Here is a 27,035-nt window from a genome sequence, read left to right on the forward strand (position 1 = left end):
TTTCGCATAGGACTGGAAACCCCTCACAGACCTGGCAGAAGGTGGCACAGAGGTACAGAGAAAGCTCTTGACAAATCAAAGTTTAATTGTAGTCAGTAAAATTTAAATATAATTTTGAATGTTAAACAACCATAAATCTATTTTCTGTTCTAAATTTTAAAAACGGGCCAAAATTAGTATTCTTGAATCTGCTTTAAATATCCTGAAAATAAACAGATCTAGTCTATGGACATGAAGAAGAAAACCCTCATCACGGCACGGGCAAGCCTCTCTGCTAGCCCAGTCCTGTTCCTGCTGGTATCTAGGGATTGGGGTCTAATGGGAGACCACGCACCCATCACTGATCTTGAATTCGTCCTCGCTCTCTTCTTCATCCAGGTTGCTGTCACTGTCCAGATCGTTTAACCGCCGGCGTTTCTTCCTTCGAGCAGCAGCTGCCCTCTGGGGTCGTTTATTTTCTTTTCTTTCTTCATCCAAAATAGTAGAGATGTCTTTCCCACGATGACCTGTGATGGTGGAGATATCTTTTCCTCGGCCAACTCCTGAGTTTGGAGGAGGGAAGTTCAGGGAGAGAAAAATATGTGTTTATTAAAAGCTTCCCTTTAATTTCTAGAGACAGTCCTTATTCATGCTTAGTAGCTCTTCATTTCTTTATTTTCTTCCTACAAATACGCAGTTTTCTCATGACTTCAGCTGACAGAGGTCTCAGAGTTTTAGCATTCGTTTATCCTACTGAATAGAAGTTTACTACGTAGGGAACCTCTTGTTTTTTAAATTTTTATATAATTCACACACCATAATATTCACCCTCTTAAAGTGTGCGATTCAGAGGTTTTCAGTATAGTCACAAAGCTGTGCAACCATCACCACTAACTCACTCCAGAACATTTTCATCACCCAAAAAAGAAACCTCATACCTATGAGCAGTCACTCAAGAATCTCTTCTTGAAAGCTGTCTTTTGGACAAGGCTTTAGAAAGAGGCCAATAGAGTTTTTAAAAACAGTGTTTGCAGGACAGAAAAAGTGAGAATTCAGCAGCAAAGATGTAAACAAGACAAACATTTCTGGAAAAGCCTTAAACGACCTACTTATCAATCTTTTCCAGAGTTTTCATAATAACTAAGTAGAAACCAGAGTGTTCCATATTGGAGCATTGGCTAATAGTGCTTTAATTAAATTACCTTCAAGTTCTTCTATTTTAATGCCACTTACTAAAGACTATGAAACTAAGAAACCAATTTTTAATAGGTTAACTTAAATTTTGGTTTAAATTATTTTGGTTCTGATTATCCATAATTGTTGAGACTTCGTAGTCTCAAAGACAACACAAAAGTTTCCTCAGTTTTCTATATGGAATCAGAAGTAAATTTTTAAACCTATGTAGGAACATCAATGTTTTATATCAGGTTGTAAAACAAAACTGCTTTAAAAGTAATTAGTAAGATCTGAGTCTATACACTGACATCGTGTCCAAAAATTACTCTAAATCTGAGACAACTAACATCAGTACTAATCATAATACACACTGGGAAAGAGAATAAAAAAATATGCTCACTGCCCTAATTTGGCACCTGAATGAACTTCTTGGCAGAGTTCTATGAAGAAGAGAGAATGACAAACACATACCTCCTCCATCGGCCTCTTTGATATCATCTTCAATAGCTTCATCAATTGCTTCATCAAACTCATCAAATCTAAAATATATACAATGATCACATTATAGCCTGTCCTGGCTTTTTTTTGTTTAATTATTTTTATTTATTTATTTATTTTTGAGATGGAGTCTTGTTCTGTCGCCAGGCTGGAGTGCAGTGGCACCATCTCGGTTCATTGCAACCTCTGCCTCCCGAGTACCTGCGACTACAGGCATGTGCCACCACACCTAGCTAATTTTTGTACTTTTAGTAGAGACAGGGTTTCACCATTTGGCCAGAATGGTCTGCATCTCTTGACCTCGTGATCCAAGTGCTGGGATTACAGGCGTGGGCCACCGCACCCAGCGGCCTTTTATTTTTAAAGAATACCTTTAGCAGATGTCTGTTACTGTCTGATTGTTTATGTCCCCTCAAAATTCACATGTTGAAATAATAAATCTCAAGGTGATGGTATTAGGAGGTGGGGTCTTTGGCAGAGCCCTCATGTATAAGATTAGTGCCCATATAAAAGAAGCCAGAGAGAGACCCTTTGTTTCTTTCACCATATGGGGTTACAGTGAGAAGATGGCCATCTACGAAGGAGAAGGCCTTCACTAGGCATTAGGTCTACCCTAAAGAGTCCCCTCATCCCTTCTGTGATTAAGAACACCCTAGAAGATGCCATCTATGAACCAGAAAGCAGGCCCTCACCAGACACCATACCTGCCAGTGCCTTGACCTTGGACTCCCTAGCTTCTAGAACCGTGAGAAATAAATTTCTGTTGATTATAGGTTATCCAGTTTACGGTTACTTTGTGATAGCAGTCAAATTGGACTGAGACAATGTCAGCAAAAATTTTTATAAAGGGCCAGATGATAAATATTTTAGGCTTTTCAGACAATGCAGTCTCTGTTGTAACTACTCAACTCTGCTACTGTAGTGCAAAGCAGCTACAGACAACATGTAAGTAAATGATACAAATGTGTTTCAATAAAACTTTATAAGCATTAAAATTTGAATTATAGGTAATTTCCATATAATTTTCACAGGATATTATTTTTCTTTTGATCCTTTTTTTGAAGCATTTATAAAACCACTTTGAGGTCACGTTGTACAAAAACTAGAAGTGAGCTGAATTGGGCCCACAGGCCATAATTTGCCAACTCCTAATTATACAAATCACATGGCAAAGTAAGTAAAATAAAATTACAGTTCCATAAATGCTATTAAGTCCTAATAATATGTCTAGGCACAGTGGTTTACATCTGTAATCTCAACACTCTGGGAGGCCAAGGCAGGTAGATCACTTGAGACCAGGAGTTCAAGACCAGCCTGGGCAACATGGTGAACCCCCGTCTCTATAAAGAATACAAAAAATTAGCTGGTGTGTGCCTGTAGTTCCAGCTACTTGAGGGGCCGAGACAAGAGGATTGCTTGAGCCCAAGAGGCAGGGGATGCAGTAAGCCAAGATTGCACCATTGCACTCCAGCCTGGGGGACAGAGTGAGACCCTGTCTCAAAAAAAAAAAAAAAAGTCCCAATAATAGGGCTATATTATTACTGCTATTGAAAATTATATTATTACTAAAATTCATACATGAAAGGTTAAAATTTTAGAACTAGGTAAAAGTACTTCTTGAAGCTGTTTACCTTGACTTAAAGAAAAGGATCAAGACTAAAGGATTCCTAAGATTTCTTCACATATAAAATGCCTTTTACTTCAGGGCTCAGCCAAATCTCAAAACAAGTTATGAAGTAACTTGTTTAAAACTATGCTAAAAATGGTAATTACTAGCCATGTGTGGCTACTTATATTTAAATTCATTAAAATTTAAAATTCTGTTCCTCACTAGATATAATTCAAGTATTTAATAGTCACATATGGCTACGGCCACTATATCAGACATCAAAGAAATAGAACACTTCCATCACCAGAGTATATTATATTGAAGAGGGTGAGATTACGAGCACACAATGGATTAACAACTGCATCAAAACTAAAAGCTGGGGCTGGGTGCAGTGGCTCAGCACTCTTGGCAGGCTGAGGCAGGAGTATAACTTGAGCCCAGGAGGTTGAGACCAGTCTGGGCTATATGGTGAGACCCTGTTATCTACAAAAATTAAAAATTAAAAACATTAGCCAGGTATGGTGATGTGTGCCTGTAGTCCTAGCACTTTGGGAAGCTGAGGCAATAGGACTGCTTGTGCATAGGTGTTCCAGGCTGCAGTGAGCTGTGATCATGCCACTGCACTCCAGTCTGTGCGACAGAGTGAAACCCTGTCTCAAAAAAAGAAAAAAAGACTAAAAGCTGGAGGCTGGGAGTGGTTGTATACACCCATAGTCCCAGCTACTTGGGAGGTCAAGCCAGTAGGATGGCTTGAGTCCACAGTCCCAACTACTTGGGTGTCTGAGGCAGTTGGATGGCTTGAGCCCACGAGTTGGGAGTCCAGTCTAGGCAACATAACAAGACCCCATCTCTAAAAACTAAATATCTGGCCTTCATAGTTAGAATATATAATTTCAAAGGACTCATAAATTTCAGATGGAGAGCTCTTCTTTTACAATGTAATTTTTACTGGCTGCATAGTATCTCATCTTACACATGTACCATATTTAGTCAAAACAGTTTATTTCCAATTTTTCACAACTGCATATTTTGAGAAACATTCTGGTAGCTGTAGTGCGGATTTTTCTTAAGTTCTGAGAAAGTAAAACTCAGCACATCCATTCATTAGGGTAGAATAGCAGATACAGATAAAGCCAGATGCCAGATGCAAAGTTAACTGAAAACAGCATTTGTCCTGAGGATAGGGTGCAGCTGTAAGGTCGCATAATAACCTATTTCTTTGAGTGACTACTTTCTTACTGAGAAATTTGTTTGCTAAAATCAAAGACCATCAGAACTTCAGGTATCTGAAACTGTTTGCTAAAATCAAAGACCATCAGAACTTCAGGTATCTGAAACTATTTCAGAAAGAATGAAACATTCCACTCTTGCCTTAATGATAATCTAAGTCATTTTTAATGCAACTAAACAGTCTTGATTTATATCCCAGATGCAGATAAAAGATAATCAGATAAAAGATTTCTGAACACAACACTCCATGTATCTATATTCCCTTGGTCTTGGTTGTCTCATCTGTGATGGTGGATTAACACAGATTATCCCTTTAAGCTCTAAAATTATATACGAGTAAAATAGGAATTTAGGGTAAACTATGTTTTTTCGTATAAAATGTATTATGTAATGCATTTATTTTATACTCTACCTAGTTCCAAAATGACTGACATATTACAAAACAACTCAAACATGATACGTATTTCATTCGTACATGCTTATGTGCAATTTCCTTCCTCCCCTTCTTTCTTCCCTTCCTTTCCTTCCCTCCTCCCCGCCATCCTCTCTCTTACAGAGTCTATGATGCCCAGGATGGTCTTGAACTTCTGCACTGAAATGATCCTCCTGCCTCAGTTTCCCAAAGTACTGGGATTTCAAGTGTAAGCCACCATGCCCAGCCAATTTATGTGCAATTTCATTTGTGAGAAACGCTAGGTGAACGCAGAAAACTGCACCTAGCTGAACTGAGTTGCACAGCAATATACAAAACACACATACCCAAGACATCTACCAGTAACATCAGTTCACTATGTGTTATAAACTATAGCCTTTTGCATGTGATGTTACACTTTTCTGATTTCAGATAAACCTCCTTCTGCCACCACATCATAATTTACAAACTGCAATTCTCTGCTTCCACAGACAAGCTTCAGGTCTTTTCTCAGTATAAAACGCCAGAGTTAATGTAGTATTTATGTATTTCTTACTTATTTAACATATGTCAAATGGTGCTCTCATTTTTAGTATATTCCTATCTTTTTTAATGCATTGCCAATGAAGTCTTTAATGTATGTCTCTAACCCCATATTTTCCATAATCCCTAAGGTTTTTCCTGTATAATTTTGCACAGCATGGTGATTTTTAAAAATACATGTTATGTTGCAGCAGAACTGACTTTACATTTGCACTTTCCATCTGTCAGCTTTGACTTCATACATATAGAAGAATACTTTTTATTTTTTGAAGTGTTTTTTTAAAGACTAGGATGGGCACTATTCCCGTGTATATGAGATTTTACCCTAACTGATTCTACCATATTTTTATAAAGTTTTAACACTAACAATAGAGGCAAATTCCTCCATGATTACTGATGTAAGTTTATAAATAAGAAGCAAGTTCAAAGTTAAGAGTTTTATAAAATCCACTGTTTTCCTTTTCCATTTCCAGTTATTCAAGTTAAAAAACTGCTTTGGTGTTATCCCAGATTTTAGAAGCTGTAGGCCGAAAAATGATCTAAAATAACTAACATATAATTTATTTATTATTTGAATAAGACAGCATGATTTAGTGGAAAGAACACTAGGCTGGAAGATAGGGTTTTAGAAGATACGGTTTCTAGGATTAGCTACTAACAATGACCATGGAAAAATTTCCTTTTCTGGTGTCTTTGGTGTTAAAAGGTAAACCAGGTAATATTTACCGATTCTTTCACTAGGTACTAATGAAGCATTAATTATCTGTCAGCACTATGCTAGGTATAGGGGACACAAGTCCATGTAAAAGAGACATAGTCCTTACCTTCACGCTAACAATCTAGTGATGATGAAAAATGTTAGTAAGTCATCACAACCACACTCATTACAATTATAAGTGCTTTCAGGGAAAAGAACTGGTTGCTATGAAGGCATATAATGGGGGGATTTCACATAGAGGAGGTTAACAAGCTAAAACTGAAAAGGAAAGTGCAGGTAAACAGTATGTACAAATGGACTAAAAGGAGATGCAGCAAATGCGGAGAGTGTAAGGGAGAATGTGATAAGACAGAGTTGGAGAGGGAAGTAGAGATGAGACTATGCAGTGCCTTACTGGCCTTATTAAAAGTATCAATGCTTGGCCAGGTGTGGTGGCTCACGCCTGTAATCCCAGCACTTTGGGAGGCTGAAGCAGGTGGATTACAAGGTCAAGAGATTGAGACCATCCTGGCCAACATGGTGAAACCTCATCTCTACTAAAAATACAAAATTTAGCTGGGCGTGGTGGCGGGCGCCTGTAGTCCCAGCTACTTGGGAGGCTGAGGCACGAGAATTGCTTGAACCCGAGAGGTGGAGGTTGCAGTGAGTGGAGATGGCGCCACTGTACTCCAGACTGGTGGCAAGGCAAGACTCCATCTCGGGAAAAAAAAAAAAAAGGAACAATCCTTATCCCAAGAGCTATGGAAATCTGACAAACTATATTAAAGCAAAAGAGGATGACACGAACAGATTTACATTTGGAAAAGATCACTCTGCTCTAAAATTCTATGACTAGGCCGGGCGTGGTAGCTCACGGCTATAATCTCAGCACTTTGGGAGGCTGAGGAGGGCAAATCACCTGAGGTCAGGCGTTCGAGATCAGCCTGGCCAACATGGTGAAACCCGTCTCTATGAAAAACACAAAAGAAATTACCCGGGCGTGGTGGTGGGCACCTGTAATCCCAGCTACTTGGGAGGCTGAGGCAGGGGAATCACTTGAACCCGGGAGGTGGAGGTTGCAGTGAGCTGAGATCGTGCCATTGCACTTCAGCCTGGGCAACAAGAGCGAGACTCAGTCTCAAAAAAAAAAAAAAAAAAAAAGAAAAAAAAAAAAAAAGAAAAAAAATTATATAACTAAAAATAGAAGGCAAGAAATATATATATACAACTGCTAATAATCAGCATGATAGGAAAAGCATATACTTCTGGATCATGCTGTGTACTTGCAAAATAAATCCTCTTTCACTGTAGACATTTCCACACATTTCATACCTGTAACTTATACATTTCCTTGTTCTTGTTGACCTCCTTTCAAGCAAGTTTGCTTTGGATTTTTTGGAATCTTTTTTCTTTTCTTCTTGATCTTCAGAAAAGTCCGGCTCCTTAAAAAATATGATAATAAGCATCGAGGTTATTCCTTATGACAGAACAAAGTTCCTTGGGATAAACAGTTTTGTAATCTCCATCTAGGTAGCACATGTGAAAGGTTTGAAAAAGTTCGAGATGATTCCCTCCAGAAGTGAATAAACATGGCAACATCGAGTATACAGATTAAAAAGAATGCTGGTGATTAAAGGATGAAATCCTTCTGTATTAAAATTCTTATGCTTTTGTGAGTTTACAACCAGTACTTGTTTTAAAACAGTCATGATGAATTTTTTCCACTGATACATCTTTTAACAAATAAACTTGCAACAGAAGATGTTCAACAGGTATGCTGCCCGAATGAAAGATTTAGAAGAAAGGGGTTGCTACTCAAGGAAGTAACTTGACAGGCCATTTAAGCTTGTGATTTAATTAAGCCGGAATGAAATTACTTATACACATTTTTACAAATTACAAAAATTTACAAACTATGTAAATTACAAAACCACATTATATGCACTTTCACTCATGATATATACACCTTAGTTATAAATTAGACTAATAAATGCAAAACAAAGGTAATCCTTCAAAAAACCCAAACTGTGATGAACAATACAAACTGAAGTTTTCAACAATCCCCAAAGTAAAAATTAAAAATCAAATCTCTCCTAACTATTCTTTAGTCATTTTACATAAACAGCATGCAAAACAAGCTAACAACACATTATAAAGTTCAGCGTAAAAACAGGAAACATACTCCAAAGGTAAAAGCCGTAAGTTTAGTTTAGATGTGATATCACATTTTGGAGTCACCTGCATACATAAAATTTCAATCATGAGGGATTATGGGTGATTTCTCAAAGGTCTTAAATTTCCATTTTTAATACTAGTATATCATAGATTTAAAACCACCATCCAGGCACAGTGGCTCACACCTATAATCCCAGCACTTTGGGAGACTGAGACGGGCGGATCACCTGATGTCAGGAGTTCAAGACCAGCCTGGCCAACATGGTGAAATCCTGTCTCTACTAAAAATACAAAAATTAGCCAGGTGTGGTGGCGGACACCTGTAATCCTGGCTACTCAGGAGGCTGAGGCAGGAGAATTGCTTGAACCCAGGAGGCAGACACTGCAGTGAGCAGAGATTACGTGCCATTGCACTTCAGTCTGGATGACAAGAATGAAACTCCTTCTCAAAGTAAATAAATAAAACCACTAACATTACATAAGGTGGGTAAAATTTTAGAGCATTATGACAATCTCCCATTTAAAAATATTACAAATCAGAAACTTACTTGTGGAGGAATGATGTTTTCAATACTGATACCGACATACACCAAGCGTTCTTTTCTTTAGGTGAAAAACAAACAAAATACATGAGATTTGCTGAAAATAAAATTGTTACATAAACATCACGAATACACACAATGTTAAAATTACAATTTCATGTTAATAGCAGAGGGTAAGTCACAGAAATGTTAGCTATTATTTACTTATTTATTTAGAGACAAGGTCTCACTCTCTTGCCCAGGCTGGAGTGCGGTGGTGCAATCTCAGCTCACTGCAACCTCCACTTCCCAGGTTCAAGTGATTCTCCTGCCTCAGCCTCCCAAGTAGCTGGGATTACAGGTGAGCGCCACCACAACCAGATAATTTTTGTATTTTTAGTAGAGATGGGGTTTTGCCCCATGTTGGCCAGGCTGGTCTCAAAATTCCTGGTCTTAAATTCCACCCACCTTGGCCTCTCAAAGTGCTGGGCTTATAGGCGTGACCACTGCTCCTGGCCCATGTTAGCTATTAAGTATAAAACTTTAATATAGTATTAGTATGTGTGGGGAGCTCAACATTTCCTAGGGTTAAGATAACAATATAACAATATCTTTCAGAAATGACTTACATTGGTCAAATAAAACCTATAACTGAAATAAGACAAGCAACTTCATAAAGAGTTATACTATGACGAGTTGATATGATTAGATGGAAAGCCACCTTTGATTAGACAAATTAGACCTTTGTTATGCTGGAGAAAGTTTTTAGTAATATTTCGGGTGTATGTATTAACATTTATAATCTCATGGTAATAAATATTGCTATAAAAATTATGTAAACAAAACCTTATCAAGGTCCCAGTGAATGACACTGAGACCATTCATTCCTTCCTGTTGAAAGAGAAGAAAGCAATGCAGACATATAGCTCTGCTCTAGAAGGCCATAACTGAAGATAACTATAGCCAGGAAATGAAGACTTGAGCCAATGACATCTCCATAGTTTAATTTCCAAGAAACAAACCTTTGCTGATTTTAATTAAATTATATATAAAAAACCAGCAGGATGGATGGGTGTGGTGGCTCATGCCTGTAATCCGAGGCACAAGGTCCCTTGACACTAGGAATTCAAGACCAGCTGGGCAACATAGTGAGACGCCTGTTTCTATAAAAATTAAAAAAATAAAAATTGGCCAGGTATGGTGGCACACACTATTGTCCCAGTTACTCAGAAGGCTGAGATGGGAAGATTACTTGAACTCAGGAGTTTGAGGTTGCAGTGAGTTTTGATCACGCCACTGCACTCCAGCCTGGGTATCAAGAGTGAGACCCTGTCTCTTATTTACAAAAAAAAAAAAAAAAATGCAGGTGTTTTCCCTGGTTCTCTGAAAGTTAATCCAATTCAAGGACAGCTGAGCTCCGACATGCCTCTGTATGTTAAATTGAACTGAACTGAAATAGTAACCATTCTGTCTCCCTCTGCTTGTAATGTTCCTTATATAAGGATATTAATGTATCCAGCTGGCTAGGTCTTTTAGAGTGCAGCCTTTAGTGCCCTTCTAACAAGAATATTCATGGTCTTTTTAGAGATAGATTGTGATGCTATTAAAACCAGTATGTTTAAAAATCATTCAGTGGACTTCTAAAACATCACAGAGCATCACACCATCAGGTCTGTAGACAGTTGCTCGTTAGCCACTAAATACTCACTGAAATGTACATCCATCCCTCTTTTCCACAAGACTGTAGAGACCTCTAAGGTAAAGACCACATTATATACTTCCTCATTTGATTACACTCATTGGCATAAAGTAGGTACCCAATACATGTTGCTTAAATGTTGAATGAATGCATAAACAGGGGTTGCTTAGGGAGTAAATAGGGAGTAAAATGCTCTTGTATTACGACACAGGGAGTAAGTACGGCTCTAAGCTGCTAGGATGAATGCTAAATAAGTTATTTCACAGATTTTTTAGAAGTGAATATAAGTGCTTACTTTAGAAAACTGAACGACGATGGCTAGAATTTACAGCTAGTATTTATTTTAGAAACACACATATTTTGCTGTTTAGAGCTCCTAGGATTCATATATACGTGTGTGTATACATGCACACACACACATACAAGTATTCTAGGAACTATAAACAGCAACAGCTTTGTTATCCAGATTATTAGGGAGAATCAGCAAACACCAACAACAATTGGTTAACCAGCTCTGTGTCAGACTGGTCTTCCTGTAACAGTAACTTTCCTCTCCTTTCTATACACAATCTGAGAACTTAGAATGTGATATAAAATCATAATTACAGATGTCCTCTTAAAGGATGACATTTAAAGCTGGGTGTGGTAGCTCATGCCTGTAAACCCATAGTTTTGGGAGGCCAAGGTGGGCAGATCACTTGAGGCTAGGCGTTCAAGACCAACCTGGCCAACATGGCAAAACCCTATCTGTACTAAAAAAATACAAAAATTAGTCAGGCATGTGGTGTGTGCCTGTGGTCCAAGCTACTCAGGAGGCTGAGGTGGGAGGATTGCTTGAAGGTGGGAGGCAGAGGTTGCAGTGATAGCACCACTGCACTCTAGCCTGGATGACAAAGCGAGGCTCTGCCTCCAAAAAATAAAAAAGACGCCATTTAAAAAAAGAGGATTACCTAGAGTAGGAGAGAAAGTAAAGGAACTAGTAAATTGGAGACAGTAATATAAACAAATATTGTGGCATACTTTAAAACATCAATTTCTAAAAATCAAAATATTTTGTAATTGCAGTGGCATATCCTATAGTATATGAGGCTGTTGTCAAAAGTTTTCACCAGGCTTTTACACATATAAATGGTATATGCATCAAAGGGCTCCAAAGAATAAGCAGATAAGACATTCTTAGTGGTTTACATTCTTGGCTTTTAGAAAGAATACATTCTCAGCTGGGAGTAGTGGCTCATGACTGTAATCCCAGCACTTTGCGAGGCCAAAGTAGGTAGATCACTTGAGGTCAGGAGTTCAAGACCAGCCTGGCCAACATGGTGAAATCCCCGTCTCTACTAAAAATACAAAAAAATTAGCTGGGCATTGTGGTGCATGCCTGCAATCCCAGCTACTCGGGAGGCTGAGGCAGGAGAATTGCTTGAGCCCATGAGGTGGAAGTTGCAGTGAGCTGAGACTTCACCACTGCACCTGAACTCCAGTCTAGGTGACACAGTGAGACTCCATCTCAAAATAAAACAAAACAAAACTCTCTTCCTTAGTCGGTGAGCCTATTAGCTATCTACATTTCTGAGACAAATCAGCTTCAGGACATGGGAAAACCACTAATTTCTGAAAAGGATAAGCAGTTTTGAGCAAGATGGAGGCAAAGGAAAAATCTAGTTTTTATTTGTGATTTAATTTAAATATCTTTAGTTATATCTTTTGCAGTGTCAAAAATAAAAACAAGAGAAACAGCACATCAAAATAGTCCTAGTAATTTCATACAGGATCATTCTTTATTTTTTAAAATGTTCTTGGAAGATATTCCAAATATCTGAAACACAAGCAGTTTATGGAAATAACCCAGGGTTTAGCTGGGTGTGGTGATGGGCACCTGTAGTCCCTGCTACTCGGGAGGTTGGGGCAGGAGCATCCCTTGAGCCCAGGAGTTCCAAGACCAGCCTGGGCAACATAGTGAGACCCTGTGTTCAAAAAAAAGAAAGAAAGAAATAACCTAGCATTTCTCAATTCAAAGTACTTTTGTGTCCTAGTCAATTTGAGAGATTAACTTGCCTTTAAACTAAGTAGCATCCATTACGAGCCAGAGTGCTCAAACTGGGTAGCAAAAAAAACAAAACCTTTAGGTTCTGGAGGCTGAATCCATTATTATGGTTCACCTTTGCACAAGGTAAAGTGAGAGGATCAAGGGACAAGCTGATTGCCTTAAGGCAAGCTAAATTTGGAGGGTAAGACTATGAGTCAGGGGATATAAGGTAAAGAAGTAGCAAATGAAGGTAAAATCAGGAGATAATACTTAGATTTCCTCAATCATACCAGTGTATAAACGGGCATCAAGTCCTACAGATTAATCCTCTGAAAATTCTCCCTAACACCTTCACCTTATTATCACAATGCCTGGCCTAATTCAGGCCTCTCAGGTTGGCTATTCCAACAGTCCCAACTCTAATTCATTCTTCTGTTACCACAGCATTTTTTCCTGAAATAAAGATATACTTACCTATGTCTCCTTTGATGGCCGCCCCACTTACTATAGAGAATAAGTCAAATTCCCCAGCCTGGAAAGCTATTCGCAATTTAGCCTTCCTCAGCTTTTACAAAAATCTATCTACTATCACTCATCTACTGTCACTTTTACACTTTGCCTTTGCTCATGTTTGTGCTCTTTGTCTGAAATACGTTCATCGGTATAACCTCAATTTATCTTCCAATGCCTCTCCTGAGAACCCCAAATGCTATGGGAACTAAAATGCTCTTCCACCATGTTCTTGTATTGCTTTTAATATACCTCCACTTTTCTACTTTATTGTATCATTGGTTCATATGTCTGTATTCTCTAATAGAAGGTGAGTTCCATGTAAACAAGAGCTTTGTTTTTGATCTTTCCTCTTCAGTTTGGTACACAGTAGGCGAAAATGAATGTGCAGAAATAGATTAATTAAAGAAGGTACAAATAAATATAAACTATTGTCCTGATTATGAATCCCCTTTTAAAGATTAAGCTCAAGTTCAGTCTTAAGAACTTCATCTAAGAACCCTTCTCCAGGCTGGGCAGGGTGGTTCACACCTGTAAACCCAGCTCTTTGGGAGGCCGAGGCGGGTGGACCACAAGGTCAGGAGTTGGAGACTAGCCTGGCCAAAATGTGAAACCCTATCTCTACTAAAAATACAAAAATTAGCGAGGTGTGGTGGCGGGCACCTGTAGTCCCAGCTACTCAGGAGGCTGAGGCAGAAGAATCACTTGAACCTGGGAGGCGTGAGGTTGCCGTGAGCCGAGATTGTGCCACTGCACTCCAGTCTGGGTGACAGAGCGAGACTCCGTCTCAAAAAAAAAAAAAAAGCCTTCTCCAACTGCTTTAGACCACCATTGCAATGCTATATTGAGAAGAGGGCATCTCTTATAGTTAGTAGGACACAATTCAGCATTTAATACTCTTTATTTCACCAATGTTAGCTGCCCACCCAAGGAGATGACAGGGATAACTAAATTATAGATCAGTTCTTAGAGTTTTCTTGTATTCTCTACAATACTTAGTTATGGACACACCCTCCACAATACTTGGGCCAATATTTATTCAGAGAAGGTTCCGACAAATACTTCATTTATTTATTTATTTATTTATTTATTTAGAGACAGAGTCTCACTCTTGCCCAGGTTGCAGTGCAGTGGCATTCACTGCAACGATTCTCCTGCCTCAGCCTCCGAGTAGTTGGGACTACAGGTGTGCGCCACCACGCCCAGCTAATTTTTGTAATTTTAGGAGGGACAGGGTTTCACCATGTTGGCCAGGCTGACCTCAGGTGATCCGCCTGCCTCGGCTTCTCAAAGTGCTGGGATTACAGGCGGGAGCCACCATGCCCAGCTAGTTCTGATAAATACTTCAGATCAAAAGTTGGCAAACATTTCCTGTAAAAGGAAAGATAATAAGCATGCAAGCATGGCAGGTCATAAGGTCTCTGTTGCAATTACTCAATGCTGCTGTTGTAGGGCAAAAGCAGCCACAGACAATATATAAACAAATGAGCAAGATTGTGTTCAATAAAACTTTATTCACAGACAATAAAATTTGAGTATCATATGATTTTCATGTGTCATGAAATATGATTCTAGTTTTTACCCCCCAATCATTTAAAAACATAAAAAACATTCTCAGTCAGCAGGCAGTACAAAAACAAAAAGCAGGCTGGATTTGGCCCACAGGCCACAGTATGCCAATCCTTGTTTTAGATGGATCCATTTATCCATACAGTGAAAGAATTCTGCTCTCATATTCCCAAACAAAACATTAACACACATATAAAAATACCTTCGTTCGGCACGCTCTTTCTTCTTTAAGGCAACATCCAAATCCTGCAACTGTTCCTCTAATTTTTCACAGAGCAGTTTCTGAAGAAGCAAAATAGATAAGGGTCATTTTAAACAACTTTTAGCAATCATTTATTACATACATGTTAACTTCATGGGTAGTGTGCTCTGAGAGCTAGAAAGGGACCACACAGTAAGTGAACAATGAAGCTTTTCTTGTGTTTAATCAAATAAAAGGTGCCTCAGCATCCTTTGAACAGAAGATGAGCATAGTACCTTTAAAATAAAGCACACGTTAAAGAAACATACAGCTTTGCCAAAAGAAACGCATTCTGTATCTATCCTACTGGCAATCATCAATGTTTAAAATAGCATTTGGTTCGATATGTGTATGCAACAGTGATTATACTTTTTAAAAAAGATTCAAAGATGTTTTAAAGGGAGAAGGTTATATGTACGATAAAACATAATGATGCCCAAAACTATTTTTTAATAAAAGAGACTGGGCTGGTGTGAGTGCAGTGGTATTTACAACTAATTGATCACAACCAGTTACAGATTTTTTTGTTCTTTCTCCACTCCCACTACTTCACTTGACTATCCTTAAAAAAAAGAGACTGGAAAAAAATATACAAACAATGCTACACAGTTACTGAGTTAAAACAGAGCTGAAAAATGTAATTGATAATAAAACTGTGCTAAGCCACAGAAGTCCATTTCACAGAAATGCATAAAGCTCATTATTTTAATTTAATTTAATTTTTTGAGACAGATCTCACTCTGTCACCCAGGCTGGACTACAGTGGTACAATCTTGGCTTACTGCACCCTCTGTCTCCCATGTTCAAGCGATTCTGGTACCTCAGCCTTCTAAGTAGCGGGGAATACAGGAGTGTGCCACCATGCCTGTCTAATTTTTGTACTTTTAGTAGAGATGGGGTATCACCATGTTGGTCAGGCTGGTCTTGAATTCCTGGCCTCAAGTGATCTGCCTGCCTCGGCCTCCCAAAGTGCTGGGATTATAGGCATGAGCCACCATGCCTGGCCAAACTTTTATCATTTTAAAAAAATAATTATTACTACTTTTAAATTTTTTAGAGATGGGGGTCTTGCAATGATGCCCAGGCTGGCCTCAAACTCATGGCCTTGAGTGATCCTCCTGCCTCAGTCTCCCAAGGAGCTGGGACTATAGCTATGTGTCACCATGCCTGGCTTAATCCATCATTTTTTTTTTTTTTTTTTTGAGACAGAGTCTTGCTCTGTTGCCAGACTTGAGTACAATGGCGTGATCTCGGCTTACTGCAACCTCCGTCTCCCAGGTTCAAGCAATTCTCCTGCCTCAGCCTCCCGAGTAGCTTGGACTAAAGGCGTGTGCCACCACGCCTATATAATTTTTGTATTTTTAGTAGAGAGAGGGTTTCACCATGTTGGCCAGGATGGTCTCGATCTCTTGACCTTGTATCCATCCGACCACCTCGGCCTCCCAAAGTGCTGGGATTACAGGTGTGAGCCACTGCTTCTGGCCTAATCTATCATTTTTAAGGCAAATGAAAGTAGGTTTGTGAGAGAAAAGTAACCAATGAGCACAGTAGCACAGAAATAACCTGATTCTTCAGCTTCCAAAAAAAATTTGCCTAAGATAGAAGAAAAAGAGAATCTATGTTTCTCCTAACCCTGATAACACCATCTATAAAACTACTGACAAATACAAAGTAGGCAGAAACCAAAAAAGAGGATGAAACAAAGTGATACATAGGAAGAAACATATATCCTTCCTTCGACATATCTACACTTGGTGCTTTTTGTGCTTATAACAAATACGATAAAAAAAACCGTTCATAATTTTACAAAACTTAGAAGGCTTCTGATAATTGCTTTGGAAAAAAAACAGAAAGGAAAACCTTAAAGCTATTAATAAAAGGTAGAAATCTAAACAGAGGTAAATATTATTTACACATTGCTTTGAAGGTTAAAAATATTCATTCAGTAGCTATTAAACAGTTATTATTAATTTGAATACAAACTCAAAGACTAGGAAAACAGAAGTGGGCGGGGTCTTACATGTTGGCAAGGTGGGCAGAACCATTCTCCATCTGGGATGATCATCAGAGGAGGGCGAAGGCAGGCAGTATGGTATCCACTATCGCAAGAGTCACACAGAAGAATCTGAAATAACCACACTGACGTCAACCTAACTATGGCTAAAATTAAATGACTCTTAGGTTAAAGACATTTCAGTATTTCTGAGTACTATACTGCAAAGCATTCTTTATTTGCATAAAGCTAATAAATAAAAAAAGCTCTGATGATTAGGGATCTGACATACCAATATTTATTTATTTATTTATTTGTTTGTTTGATGCAGTCTTGCTCTGTAGCCCAGGCAGGAGTGTAGTGGCGTAATCTTGGTTCACTGCAACCTCCGTCTCCCAGGTTCAAGCCATTCTCCTGCCTGCCTCAGCCTCCTGAGTAGCTGGGACTACAGGTGCCTGCCACGACACCTGGCTAATTTTTGTATTTTTAGTAGAGACGGGGTTTCACCATGTTGGTCAGGAAGGTCTTGATCTCCTGACCTTGTGACCCACCCACCTCGGCCTCCCAAAGTGCTGGGATTACAGGCGTGGGCCCACCGCGCCCGGCCCATGTTAATTTTTTAAAAAACCTAAAAAAAAATTAAGCTACAAAATTTAGTTAAAAATAACAAATCCTTTCTGACCTAGAGTTAGAATCCTTTTTCATTCAGCATATAGCCATAAAGGCTATAACAACATATTCTTTATAACAAAGTTTTAAAGCTCAAGTATCAAAAACTACCCTACCACACAGAATTTTTAAAACACAAAAAATTTCCATTTTAAATAGCATTTCAATTACTTACCTGTAAGAAACACTCATGGTTCTTTTTACCATGTAAATTCAAATAAGGAAGAGAATGAGGTATAGAAAAAGAATACAACTACATTCAGAACCGTCATGATATAATACAAAGGTTCGTAACATCACTTAGTCTTATAGTTGCTTTATCGGTATTTAAGAGGACCAAGGTCTAAAACTTAACATAGTATGTTCGAAAATGTTTAACTTAAAAGAAAACCTTTTATTTTTAAATAATTTTAGATTTACAGAAGAGTTGCAAAGATGGTACAAAGTTCTCATATACCCTTCACCCAATTTTCAACACTGTTACCTCATATAACTCTGGTACATTTATCAAAACTAAGAAATTAACATCAATACTATAAACTAAACAACAGGCTATTCAGATTTCACAAGTTTTTCCATTAATGTCTTTTGTTGAGTTTGAATCTTGGATATCATATTGCATTCAGTTATGTTTTGTTAGTATCCCCCAGTACATAACTGGGGGATTTCTTGGTCCTTTTTTGTTTTCCCTGACCAACAGTTTGAAGAGTACTATAGTAATCAGATATTTTTGGTAGACTGTCCTGAAATTTGAGTTTGTTTGATGTTTACTCAGGATTAGACTGGGGTTCTAGGTTTTGGAGAAGAACTCACAGAGGGGAAGTGCCCTGCTCACTGCATTGTATCAGTGGATACGTGTTATCAATATGACTTACTACTGCTGGTATTAACTTTGGTCACTTGGTTAAAGTAGTATCTGTTGGTTTTATCCACTGTAAGGTCACCTTCCACACTCTATTCTCATGATAAGTACAGCCCACACTCAAGGGTAAGGGAATTAAGTTTTCTAGAAGTATGAGTATCAAATAATTTGTGGATATATATTGAAATCTCAATAGTAATAAATCAATAAATAACTTGGGGGAAATGCACTGAAATTACGCCAATATCTTCTCTCTCCTTAGAGCTCTGCTCACTAGTTTTAGCAATCAGTGGGATTTTGCTTGCAACGATTATTACTGTGGTGTTCTGATGGTGATTTTCTATCTCTCTTATGCCTTCTACATATGTTATTAGGAATTATTCTGTAAGGAAAATAAGTCCCTTCTTCCCCACATTTGTTTATTCAATTATTTATATCAATATGAATTAATGAATATTTATTTTAGTCTTTGGGTTACAATCCAAAGCTATCATTATTTAATTTGTTGTTGGAACTGTTCCAGCCATGGACACAATGGAAGCTCTTTCAGCTTGTCTCTTGTATCCTTAGGACTTGCCTGCCTTTCTTTCTTTCTTTTTTTTTTTAAAGTACTTCCTTACTTTCTGGCACTACAGGATGTTTCAGGAACATCTTGTATTTTCCATGCCAAGCCTTAGAACCAACCATTTCTTCAAGAAGCCCTAGCTCCTTTACTGGATAATGGTACTTGGAAACCAAGATCTGGATGCTCTGAAAGCTCATTGCTACTGGCAACTACTTTTCATCTCTCTCAGAGGACAGTGTTTATATATGTATGTATACGTATACACATATATCTTTCTGTGCCTATATTAAAATAAATATGGAGTTCATGCTAATATCTCCAGTTCTAATCTACCATCATAGGGTTCATCATAGCTCCTATTATCTATGCTTTCTTTATTTGCTCAACCCTAGTACAGATGAAGTTTCTGCAATCCTAACCTGTACCATGGGTGTGGGAGGAGGCACACCATTACAATGCATCACCACTTGCTCCCAATACCCAGGGTTTGGTAGTTACTTTAGTATTATACTGCTGGTATACAGTTGATTACATAGGCACATGCAGACTAACCTGGCCACCTAAATCCATTTATCACATAGTTTCTATAGACATAACCTAAATTTCAAATATCAAAATTACAGGTATACTTTTAGAATTTATTTCTAAAGTGAAGATTGTTTCTACTCTGCAGTAAAGTCTCACTAAATAAATACTACCATGTACGATTTCCAAGTCTCAGATAATAATCCATTTATTTTGACTAAAACATCTAGAAAATTCCTTAGAATTCTATATTCATTTATACGTTTATTGCTTTTCTGCTGTTAAAGCTCAATTAAGACAAGGACCATGTCTTTCTGGCTCAGCAGCATATTCTTACGATTTAACATAGAATAGCTGCTTGATATTTTGACTTGATGTTTATCCTTAAGCACTTGACATAAGAAATCTACCATATTTGGGATCTTCGGTTTCCAATGTCATTCACAATATAATTTCTGCTCACCCCATTTTACCTCTCATTTCTTCACATCAGTTCCTTACAGCAGTCATTGATGCCTTAGGTAAAATGCACTCTTTTAGTTTAAAGGGACATTAGAAAATGGTAAGGAGAGAACACCAAGTGTTGCTTTTTTTCTTGATTTAGAAAGCAGAAAAAGACTACTATCTTAAATGTCCTCTTGGCCTTTCTCTGTATAAAAATATTGATTTAACTTACATAGACCTTGATGATCATAAAATGCTTAGAGGAATCTTCTCAGCATAATTTCAACATCTATTCTTCTCAGAGCTCAAGTCATTCACTGGTTTTTACTTGAGCCCTTAAAAACTATTGGGTTATGATAAACTTCATTGATAACATTTAGTTTCCAGATATGATATTAACAGTAAAAAAGAAAAGACTAAGTAAACCAGAATTAACTTTTACCTAGCACATAATATGTATCAGAAACGGTGCTAGGTAACTTTACATGAGCTGTTAAAAACGCCCCTCAGAAGTATGTAGTATGAGTCACACCTTACAATAAAGAAATCAAAATATAGGGAAGTTAGCTCCTGATAAGTGGTATCCTGATAAGTAGGATCTGAATTTAGGATGTCTGGCCCTATGCTTTTCCCATCACATCATAACGCCTTGCAGGAAAAAAGAGCCTGGAGAACCACTCCTTAGGAATTTTCCAAACTTTAGAGGATCTCAAATCCTGGTCCACACGATTCTACTCAGGTAGAAACATCTTTCTTTATATTTTCTTCTATTTAATAGCTGGAGTTTGCCTTTAAAGTAAAATCTAGTCAAAAGAACAGCACAGGTGCATAGAATTAGGTATAACAAGGCTATTTCCTCAACAGACTCACTTATGAACTGCAAATTATATATATATCATATAGATATAGTATATAAAATAGATTAGATACTGATTCTCCTGATTCAGGCAGCCTTTGAAGCACTTACTTCCGGGGGAAAAAGCTCCCTATAAATGCAGTACGATTCTTTTTGGAATATATCTGGTCTATGATTTATCTCTTATAAATTAAAAAAAAAAATTTTACGTTAAAAACATTTTAGTGGGTATATAGTAGGTGTATATATTTATATGGTACATGTGATGTTTTAATAAAGGCATCTAATGAGTAATAATCACATGGGGTTACTAGGGTATCCATCACCTCAAGCATTCATCATTTCTCTGTTTTAGAAACATTCCAATGCCACTCTTTTGCCATTAAAAAAATTTAAAGCCCTACTACATTACTACTTGACTTACATGTTTTTATAGGAAGGCAGTAAGGCCTTCAGGCCTAATTTACTTAAAGCTGGCACTTCAAACATATCATTATAAAGTTACCTATTTATCTTACCTATTTATCTATCCAACCATCCATGAGACAGGGTCTTGCCATGCTGCCCAGGTTGCATTTGAGTTCCTGGGCTCAAATTCTCCTACCTCAGCCACCTGAGTAGCTGCAACTACTGGCATGTGGCCACCATGCCAGGCAGAAATACCATTATAAAGTAATTTAAAGGGAAAGAAGAAAAACTTTAAAAGAACAAACTAAAAATACTTGAATACATTCATCAATTTGTGAGAAGAGATTGAGCTGTATTATTATGTAGAGGAAATATCAATGTATAAGCTAGGTAGAATGAAAGTAGGATCTTGATCGCTGGCCTTCCTAGAATTAGGTTGTATGAGAAACAGAAATAAAGGTTACTCTGTAGCATACAAGTTATCATCAAGAAATTCAAACCATGATAAAACCCAGAAGAGTTAGTTGCTCTGGGCAACCTCACCATGTCTGTGATACGAGTATTGTTCATTTATATCAGGTACATACAAGCTCAGGATGGTTTGGAAGGCCACATTTTTTGCACGGTTCATCATCATCTGCTAGGATGGCTTCTTCACTTTCCTTTTCTTCTCCCTCTTCTGAGGCTGCAGATGATTTTTCACTGTCAGACCCTTCACTTTCATCATTGCTGGAGTATTTCCATCTGCCACGTGTCCGAGAACCAGTCCATCGAACTTTGCCTTTGGGTTTTACCTTGTATAAAATAAAAAATTGGGATAATTTGATATAAGAATGTCTTTTAAAAAATCTCCTGATTCCATGTCCATTGTATAATATTCAGCCACTATACCAAAAAAAGGAGAAAATTATTATCATCTCATCATCAGATATAGCTATGGTTAAATTTTGGTATATATTTCCACTATTTTTTCTAATTTTTGTTTTCTTTTTTCTTAAAATTGAACTATAATGAACATTTGGTCTTATATTTTTCCTAGTCATATTCTCCTAACATTACTATAAATGCCATTACATAACTGTTTGTATCTAATTCTCTACTAGACATTTAGGTAGTTGTTTCCCATGTTTTTCACTTTCGTCAACAATGTACTGTATCTTTATAAATATTTTTACACACATCTCTGTGGTTAGGATAAATTCCTTGAAGAGGATTCTGGGTCAAAGGTCATGCACATTTTAAATACTTTATAAGAGAATGATGACTATATTCTCACATATTTTCATGTAAAAATTTAAAATCCTCTATTGGAGATAAATTTTAAATTTTAAATAATCCAGAACTGCATAAAAAAAATCCTGACAAACTTAAAAACATATACATTCAGAGAACAAATTTACAATGTGATTAACAGCTTTTTATTGTTTAGTTTTTTACTCTTTCAACTTGTACTTTAGTTTATTCCTACACTATAGGTCTCTAGAAAAGAACAAAATTAATTCTAACAACAAAAGAGGAACCCTAAAAAAAAATTAAAAATTCAGTATTTCAGGGAACACAGGATCACTTACAATGAAAAATGATCTGATTGTTTAAATAAATTAAAAAGAAAAGTAGCACTTTTAATTATGAAAAATTCCCATCGACTAGCAAAAGACTTGTAAAATATTTTGCTTAAAATAACAGGGTCATAAAAAAGTGAATTCTGATGAGTAACACCAATATTAATGAGTAAAATGGGGAAAATAGGCACTGTCATACACTGGTAATAAGATGCTATATTAATGGGGCCTTTTTGGAGGGCAATGTGGAAGTAGCTATCAAAACTTAAAATATACATGTCCCTTGACCCAGCAATTCCAATTCTAGGAGTCTATTCTAAAGAAATACTCACTCATGTCCAAAAGGATCTTCAATGCAGCATTGCCTGTAATAGTGAAAAATTGGAAACAACCTAAATGTCAATCAGTAAGTGAGTGGTTAAATAAACTGAGGTATATCCACACTATGGAGTACTGTGTGGCCATTAACAAGCAAAAGTATACTATACTGACATGAAGAATTCAGAGACACTTTAAGTGAAAAACTCACAGAAAAAATGAACATATTTGATCCAATTTTTAAAAATAAGTACATATTTATGAACATCCACATAAATGCATGAAAAAGGACTGGAGGGCCGGGCGCAGTGGCTCATGACTGTAATCCCAGCACTTCGGAAGGCCAAGGTGGGCGGATCACCAGGTCAAGAGATAGAGATCATCCTGGCCAACATGGTGAAATCCCACCTCTACTAAAAATACAAAAATTAGCTGGGTGTGGTGGCCCGCGCCTGTAGTCTCAACTACTTGGGAGCCTGAGGCAAGAGAATCACTTGAACCAGGGAGGCAGACGTTGCAGTGAGCCGAGATCGTGCCATTGCACGCCAGTCTGGCAACAGAGTAAGACTCTGTCTCAAAAAAAAAAAAAGGACCGGAAAGATGCTATACCCCAAACTGTTAATAGTGGCAATTATCCCCAAACTGTTAATAATGGCAATGGGGAATTCTCATTCTATAATTCTACAGGATGGATATTATTTGAATAGTTAACAAGGAGAATATATTTCTATACTACTTTTAATTTCTTAAAAAAGTTAAAAGATGACAAGAGTATAGAGTATAAAGTCTGAAAAGGTATCTCAGAGGAAGAAAGACACTTTTTCAGTTGTCTTTGATGACTAAGTTTTAGACAAAACCAAAAAACCTATGAACATATAGAGACAAATATTTTTAATTAAAAATTAAAACAAGTAGAAGTTTTACCTTGCTTACTTTAGAATTTGTATCCTTCTCTGATTTTTTCAAAATTTCCTTTTTGTCAGTTTTTTGCAAAGCTGTTGACTCTTCCTCCACCTCATCTTCTCCTTCCCCTCTTTTTTTATCAGCTTTCTGATCTCTGATCTCAGCCACTTTTGCAGTGGGTCTAGAGATTCTTGGAGATCTTCTTAAAGTACGACCCACATTTGTTTTCTCCTCTTCCTTTTCTGTCTTTTCTTGCTTATTTTCTGGTTCTAGAACTTTGGGGGGAGAATCAGGCTTCTTTTTCCGACTTGATATCCTGATTGTTAATTTGATGCCTTCTTTCTGCCTTTCAGAGGTTATCTCTGTATTTTCTGAGGCAGTGGTTACTTCTTCAGGAACCAACTTATATTTGAATTTGCTTTTTTGCATAGAACCCTTTGTCTCAGAAGGCTCCTCTATGCCAGATGTCTGGGCATTGTCCAGATTATCCATTTCTACCTTTGTGAACTCAGAATCCTCTTTTAGGGTTTCTAGGTCTACTTTTTTCACAGACTGACCACCAACAGTACCTGTACTCTGGCATTCTACCAATTCTTTTTCTGAAGCTAGTTTCTCACAGTGGTCAATCATATTAGATGGTGGAGAAGTTTCAGCTGCCTCAGGAGAGCCAGGCTTTTCTGACTCTAGAGTACTCTTTGGAACTTCTTCTGGTATTGGACTCAATCTTTGTGTGTCCTTATCAAGAAAAGTCTTTTTGGACTTCTCTAACTTTTCAAGACATTCTAGGATTGGTGGGCGCTTATCCTTCTTAGTTTTGGGAGACTTTTCTTCAACTTTCATGGTACACGACTCAGTGGTAGATAAAGCAGTTTTTAAAGAGAGATCTTTTGCCATCTCAGAAGACTCAAGAGAAGTTTCCATTTCTGGAGGACCGGGTTCCTCTATTTGTGCTTTTTGACTATGGATGTCTAAGACTGATATTGAACTATCTGCATCTTTCCTCAAAGGTGTTGTTTCTTTCTCAAGCTCACCTATTTTCAAACTCGTTATGACAGAATTTAAGGACTCTGTTCCATTTCCCTCCATGATGATATTTCTGTCCTTAGAGGGGCTATAGCTCTCTTCCTTTGTCTCATAAAACTTTGTCTCTATTGGTTCTGTCTTAAAATTTGGAGCTACCCTTTCGTCACTAACTTCTCCATTTACCAGCTGTTTCCCTTCATAACCCAAAGCGGTGATTGTAGAGATCCTTTTACAAGTCTCTTCCTCTTGTTTTATTTCATCTTTCAAAAACTCTTTTGTTGGAGTAACTGATTTACACAAAGGTCCCTTGACTGGACTGTCAAAATCATCACTCAGTTTAATTTCTCGTTTTTTTAGTGGTATCTTGGCCTGCTGGTCATTTTTAAGTTTCTCAGTTTCTTCAGTAGATTTCTCAGTAATTTCATGAGAAAATTTAATATTGCCACCAAATTCAATCCTTTCAGGCTCCTGCGCCACTGGCCTCTCCATGCTACTTTTGGTATCTTTAGGATCTGCTCTACATTCCTTCACTTCAACTTTAATGGGTTTGACATTTTCCTTGAAGGAATCACTTTCTTCTTTGATGATCTTTTTTTCTTCATTTTCTGGCAAAGGTTTTTCTAGCTTCACTATGACTGGCAGTTTCACAAGTTCTTTTTCATCTTCTTTTTCTTTTTTCACAGTAGTCTCTTCTAGAACATTGGCTGTAGAACGGTTTTCTATATCCATAGGCTGCTCCTCACTTTTCATCTTTTCACTTTCTTTCTGTTCCTCTAAAAATTAGAAAAAGTTTAATTACATGAATAGAAACTTTCAAGGCTATAAAATATAAGTCTTGGTATAATATATATTTCCATTTAAAGTTTCTATTTTAAAAGAGGTGGCCTTTGTCACTGGATATTTGACAATAAGAAATAAAATCTGACAATGAAGAAAATTACAAAAATGTTGAAATACAACTTCTAGATATTAAAAAACATTTAGAAAAATTTAGGTTTCTGATTTTTACTTTTTGTTTCAGTGTTCTCAATGGATTGCAAATATTTATGCAGTTCAAATAATTTATTCAAATTCAAGAGATGGCTTAAAAACATAAAATTGAAAATGCTACATAAAACATTTCCAAAAGACCATATTTGTTTTACAAACTGACAACTGTTCTTTTTCGCAAGTCACTGAGCACTTCATTTCACTTGTACCAGGAACACGGCAGTGGGAAAATGAAAAATATAGAGAGACAAAAAGCCCGTATCCTATTACCCAGAGGCAATCACTAGTAATATTTTAGGTTACTTCCTTCTGGTCTTGTATATTTTTCACTAAGTTGGTATCATGTTGCCTCAATTTATTCGTTGAAACACTGGCACTTTCTTATGATACTAAATGCCTTTTATAAAAATTGAGTTTAATAATTATATAACATTCTTCAACGTGATCATATTACAACTTACTTTATCAAATGCCACCACTGAACATTTTAGAAGTTAGTACTATACAAAGAAACTGTTTAGATTTATCTGTCAATTCTTCTTTATACCTTATTGGCTATATATTTTCAACTTTTATGGAGTACCTAATAATGGTGCAGATTTAAACATAACCAAAGCTATATTCAGTAAATAGCATAATCTCTGAATAGGATTACAGAGATTGCATTACAGAATATATTAACTACTAATTTTACCTACATTTTTAATCCCTTCACCTTATCCTTGCTACTGAAAAACCTAATTCTAAACAAAGTTTTACTAAGATACAAGTTTTTTTCCTAAAATTTTGAAATGATTCGCATCAAGTTGATAAACCAGTTAGGATATATTTCATGGGAATAATGGGATGGAAAGAAGTGAGAAGATAAAGCAGGATATGTTTTTTGAAATGAAAATTTAACATTTCGTTAAAAGTGAATATTTTCATTACAAACCACCGTTTCTTTTATGTCCAATGATGTTGCAAATAAAAAAGCCAAGAACCATTTAGAACCATTCAGGGTCTGAGAGTTAAGCAACTGTAATCAGTATT

General features: G+C 37.1%; 2 protein-coding genes across 3 annotated transcripts in view; both read right to left on the minus strand.

The window, feature by feature from the left end:
• Positions 1-27,035, minus strand: part of CLNS1A (chloride nucleotide-sensitive channel 1A) — an 820,929-nt gene that overhangs the window by 61,912 nt on the left and 731,982 nt on the right. The window lies entirely within an intron of this gene.
• The window catches only part of RSF1 (remodeling and spacing factor 1), a 157,996-nt gene that overhangs the window by 16,345 nt on the left and 114,616 nt on the right, over positions 1-27,035 (minus strand). Inside the window, exons 6-13 of one of the 2 annotated variants that reach the window (XM_050757462.1) lie at positions 24,021-25,786; positions 21,795-22,001; positions 16,906-17,010; positions 14,847-14,926; positions 8,868-8,922; positions 7,477-7,586; positions 1,627-1,694; positions 335-542 (exon numbers count right to left, since the gene is read on the minus strand). In XM_050757462.1, coding sequence (XP_050613419.1) covers positions 335-542; positions 1,627-1,694; positions 7,477-7,586; positions 8,868-8,922; positions 14,847-14,926; positions 16,906-17,010; positions 21,795-22,001; positions 24,021-25,786 — 2,599 coding nt within the window. Of the gene's footprint in view, positions 1-334; positions 543-1,626; positions 1,695-7,476; positions 7,587-8,867; positions 8,923-14,846; positions 14,927-16,905; positions 17,011-21,794; positions 22,002-24,011; positions 25,787-27,035 lie in introns of both variants that reach the window. The other variant, XM_050757461.1, reaches the window with a different exon arrangement.

This window comes from Macaca thibetana, chromosome 14, assembly GCF_024542745.1.
Source record: "Macaca thibetana thibetana isolate TM-01 chromosome 14, ASM2454274v1, whole genome shotgun sequence".
Taxonomy (NCBI): Eukaryota; Metazoa; Chordata; class Mammalia; order Primates; family Cercopithecidae; genus Macaca; species Macaca thibetana.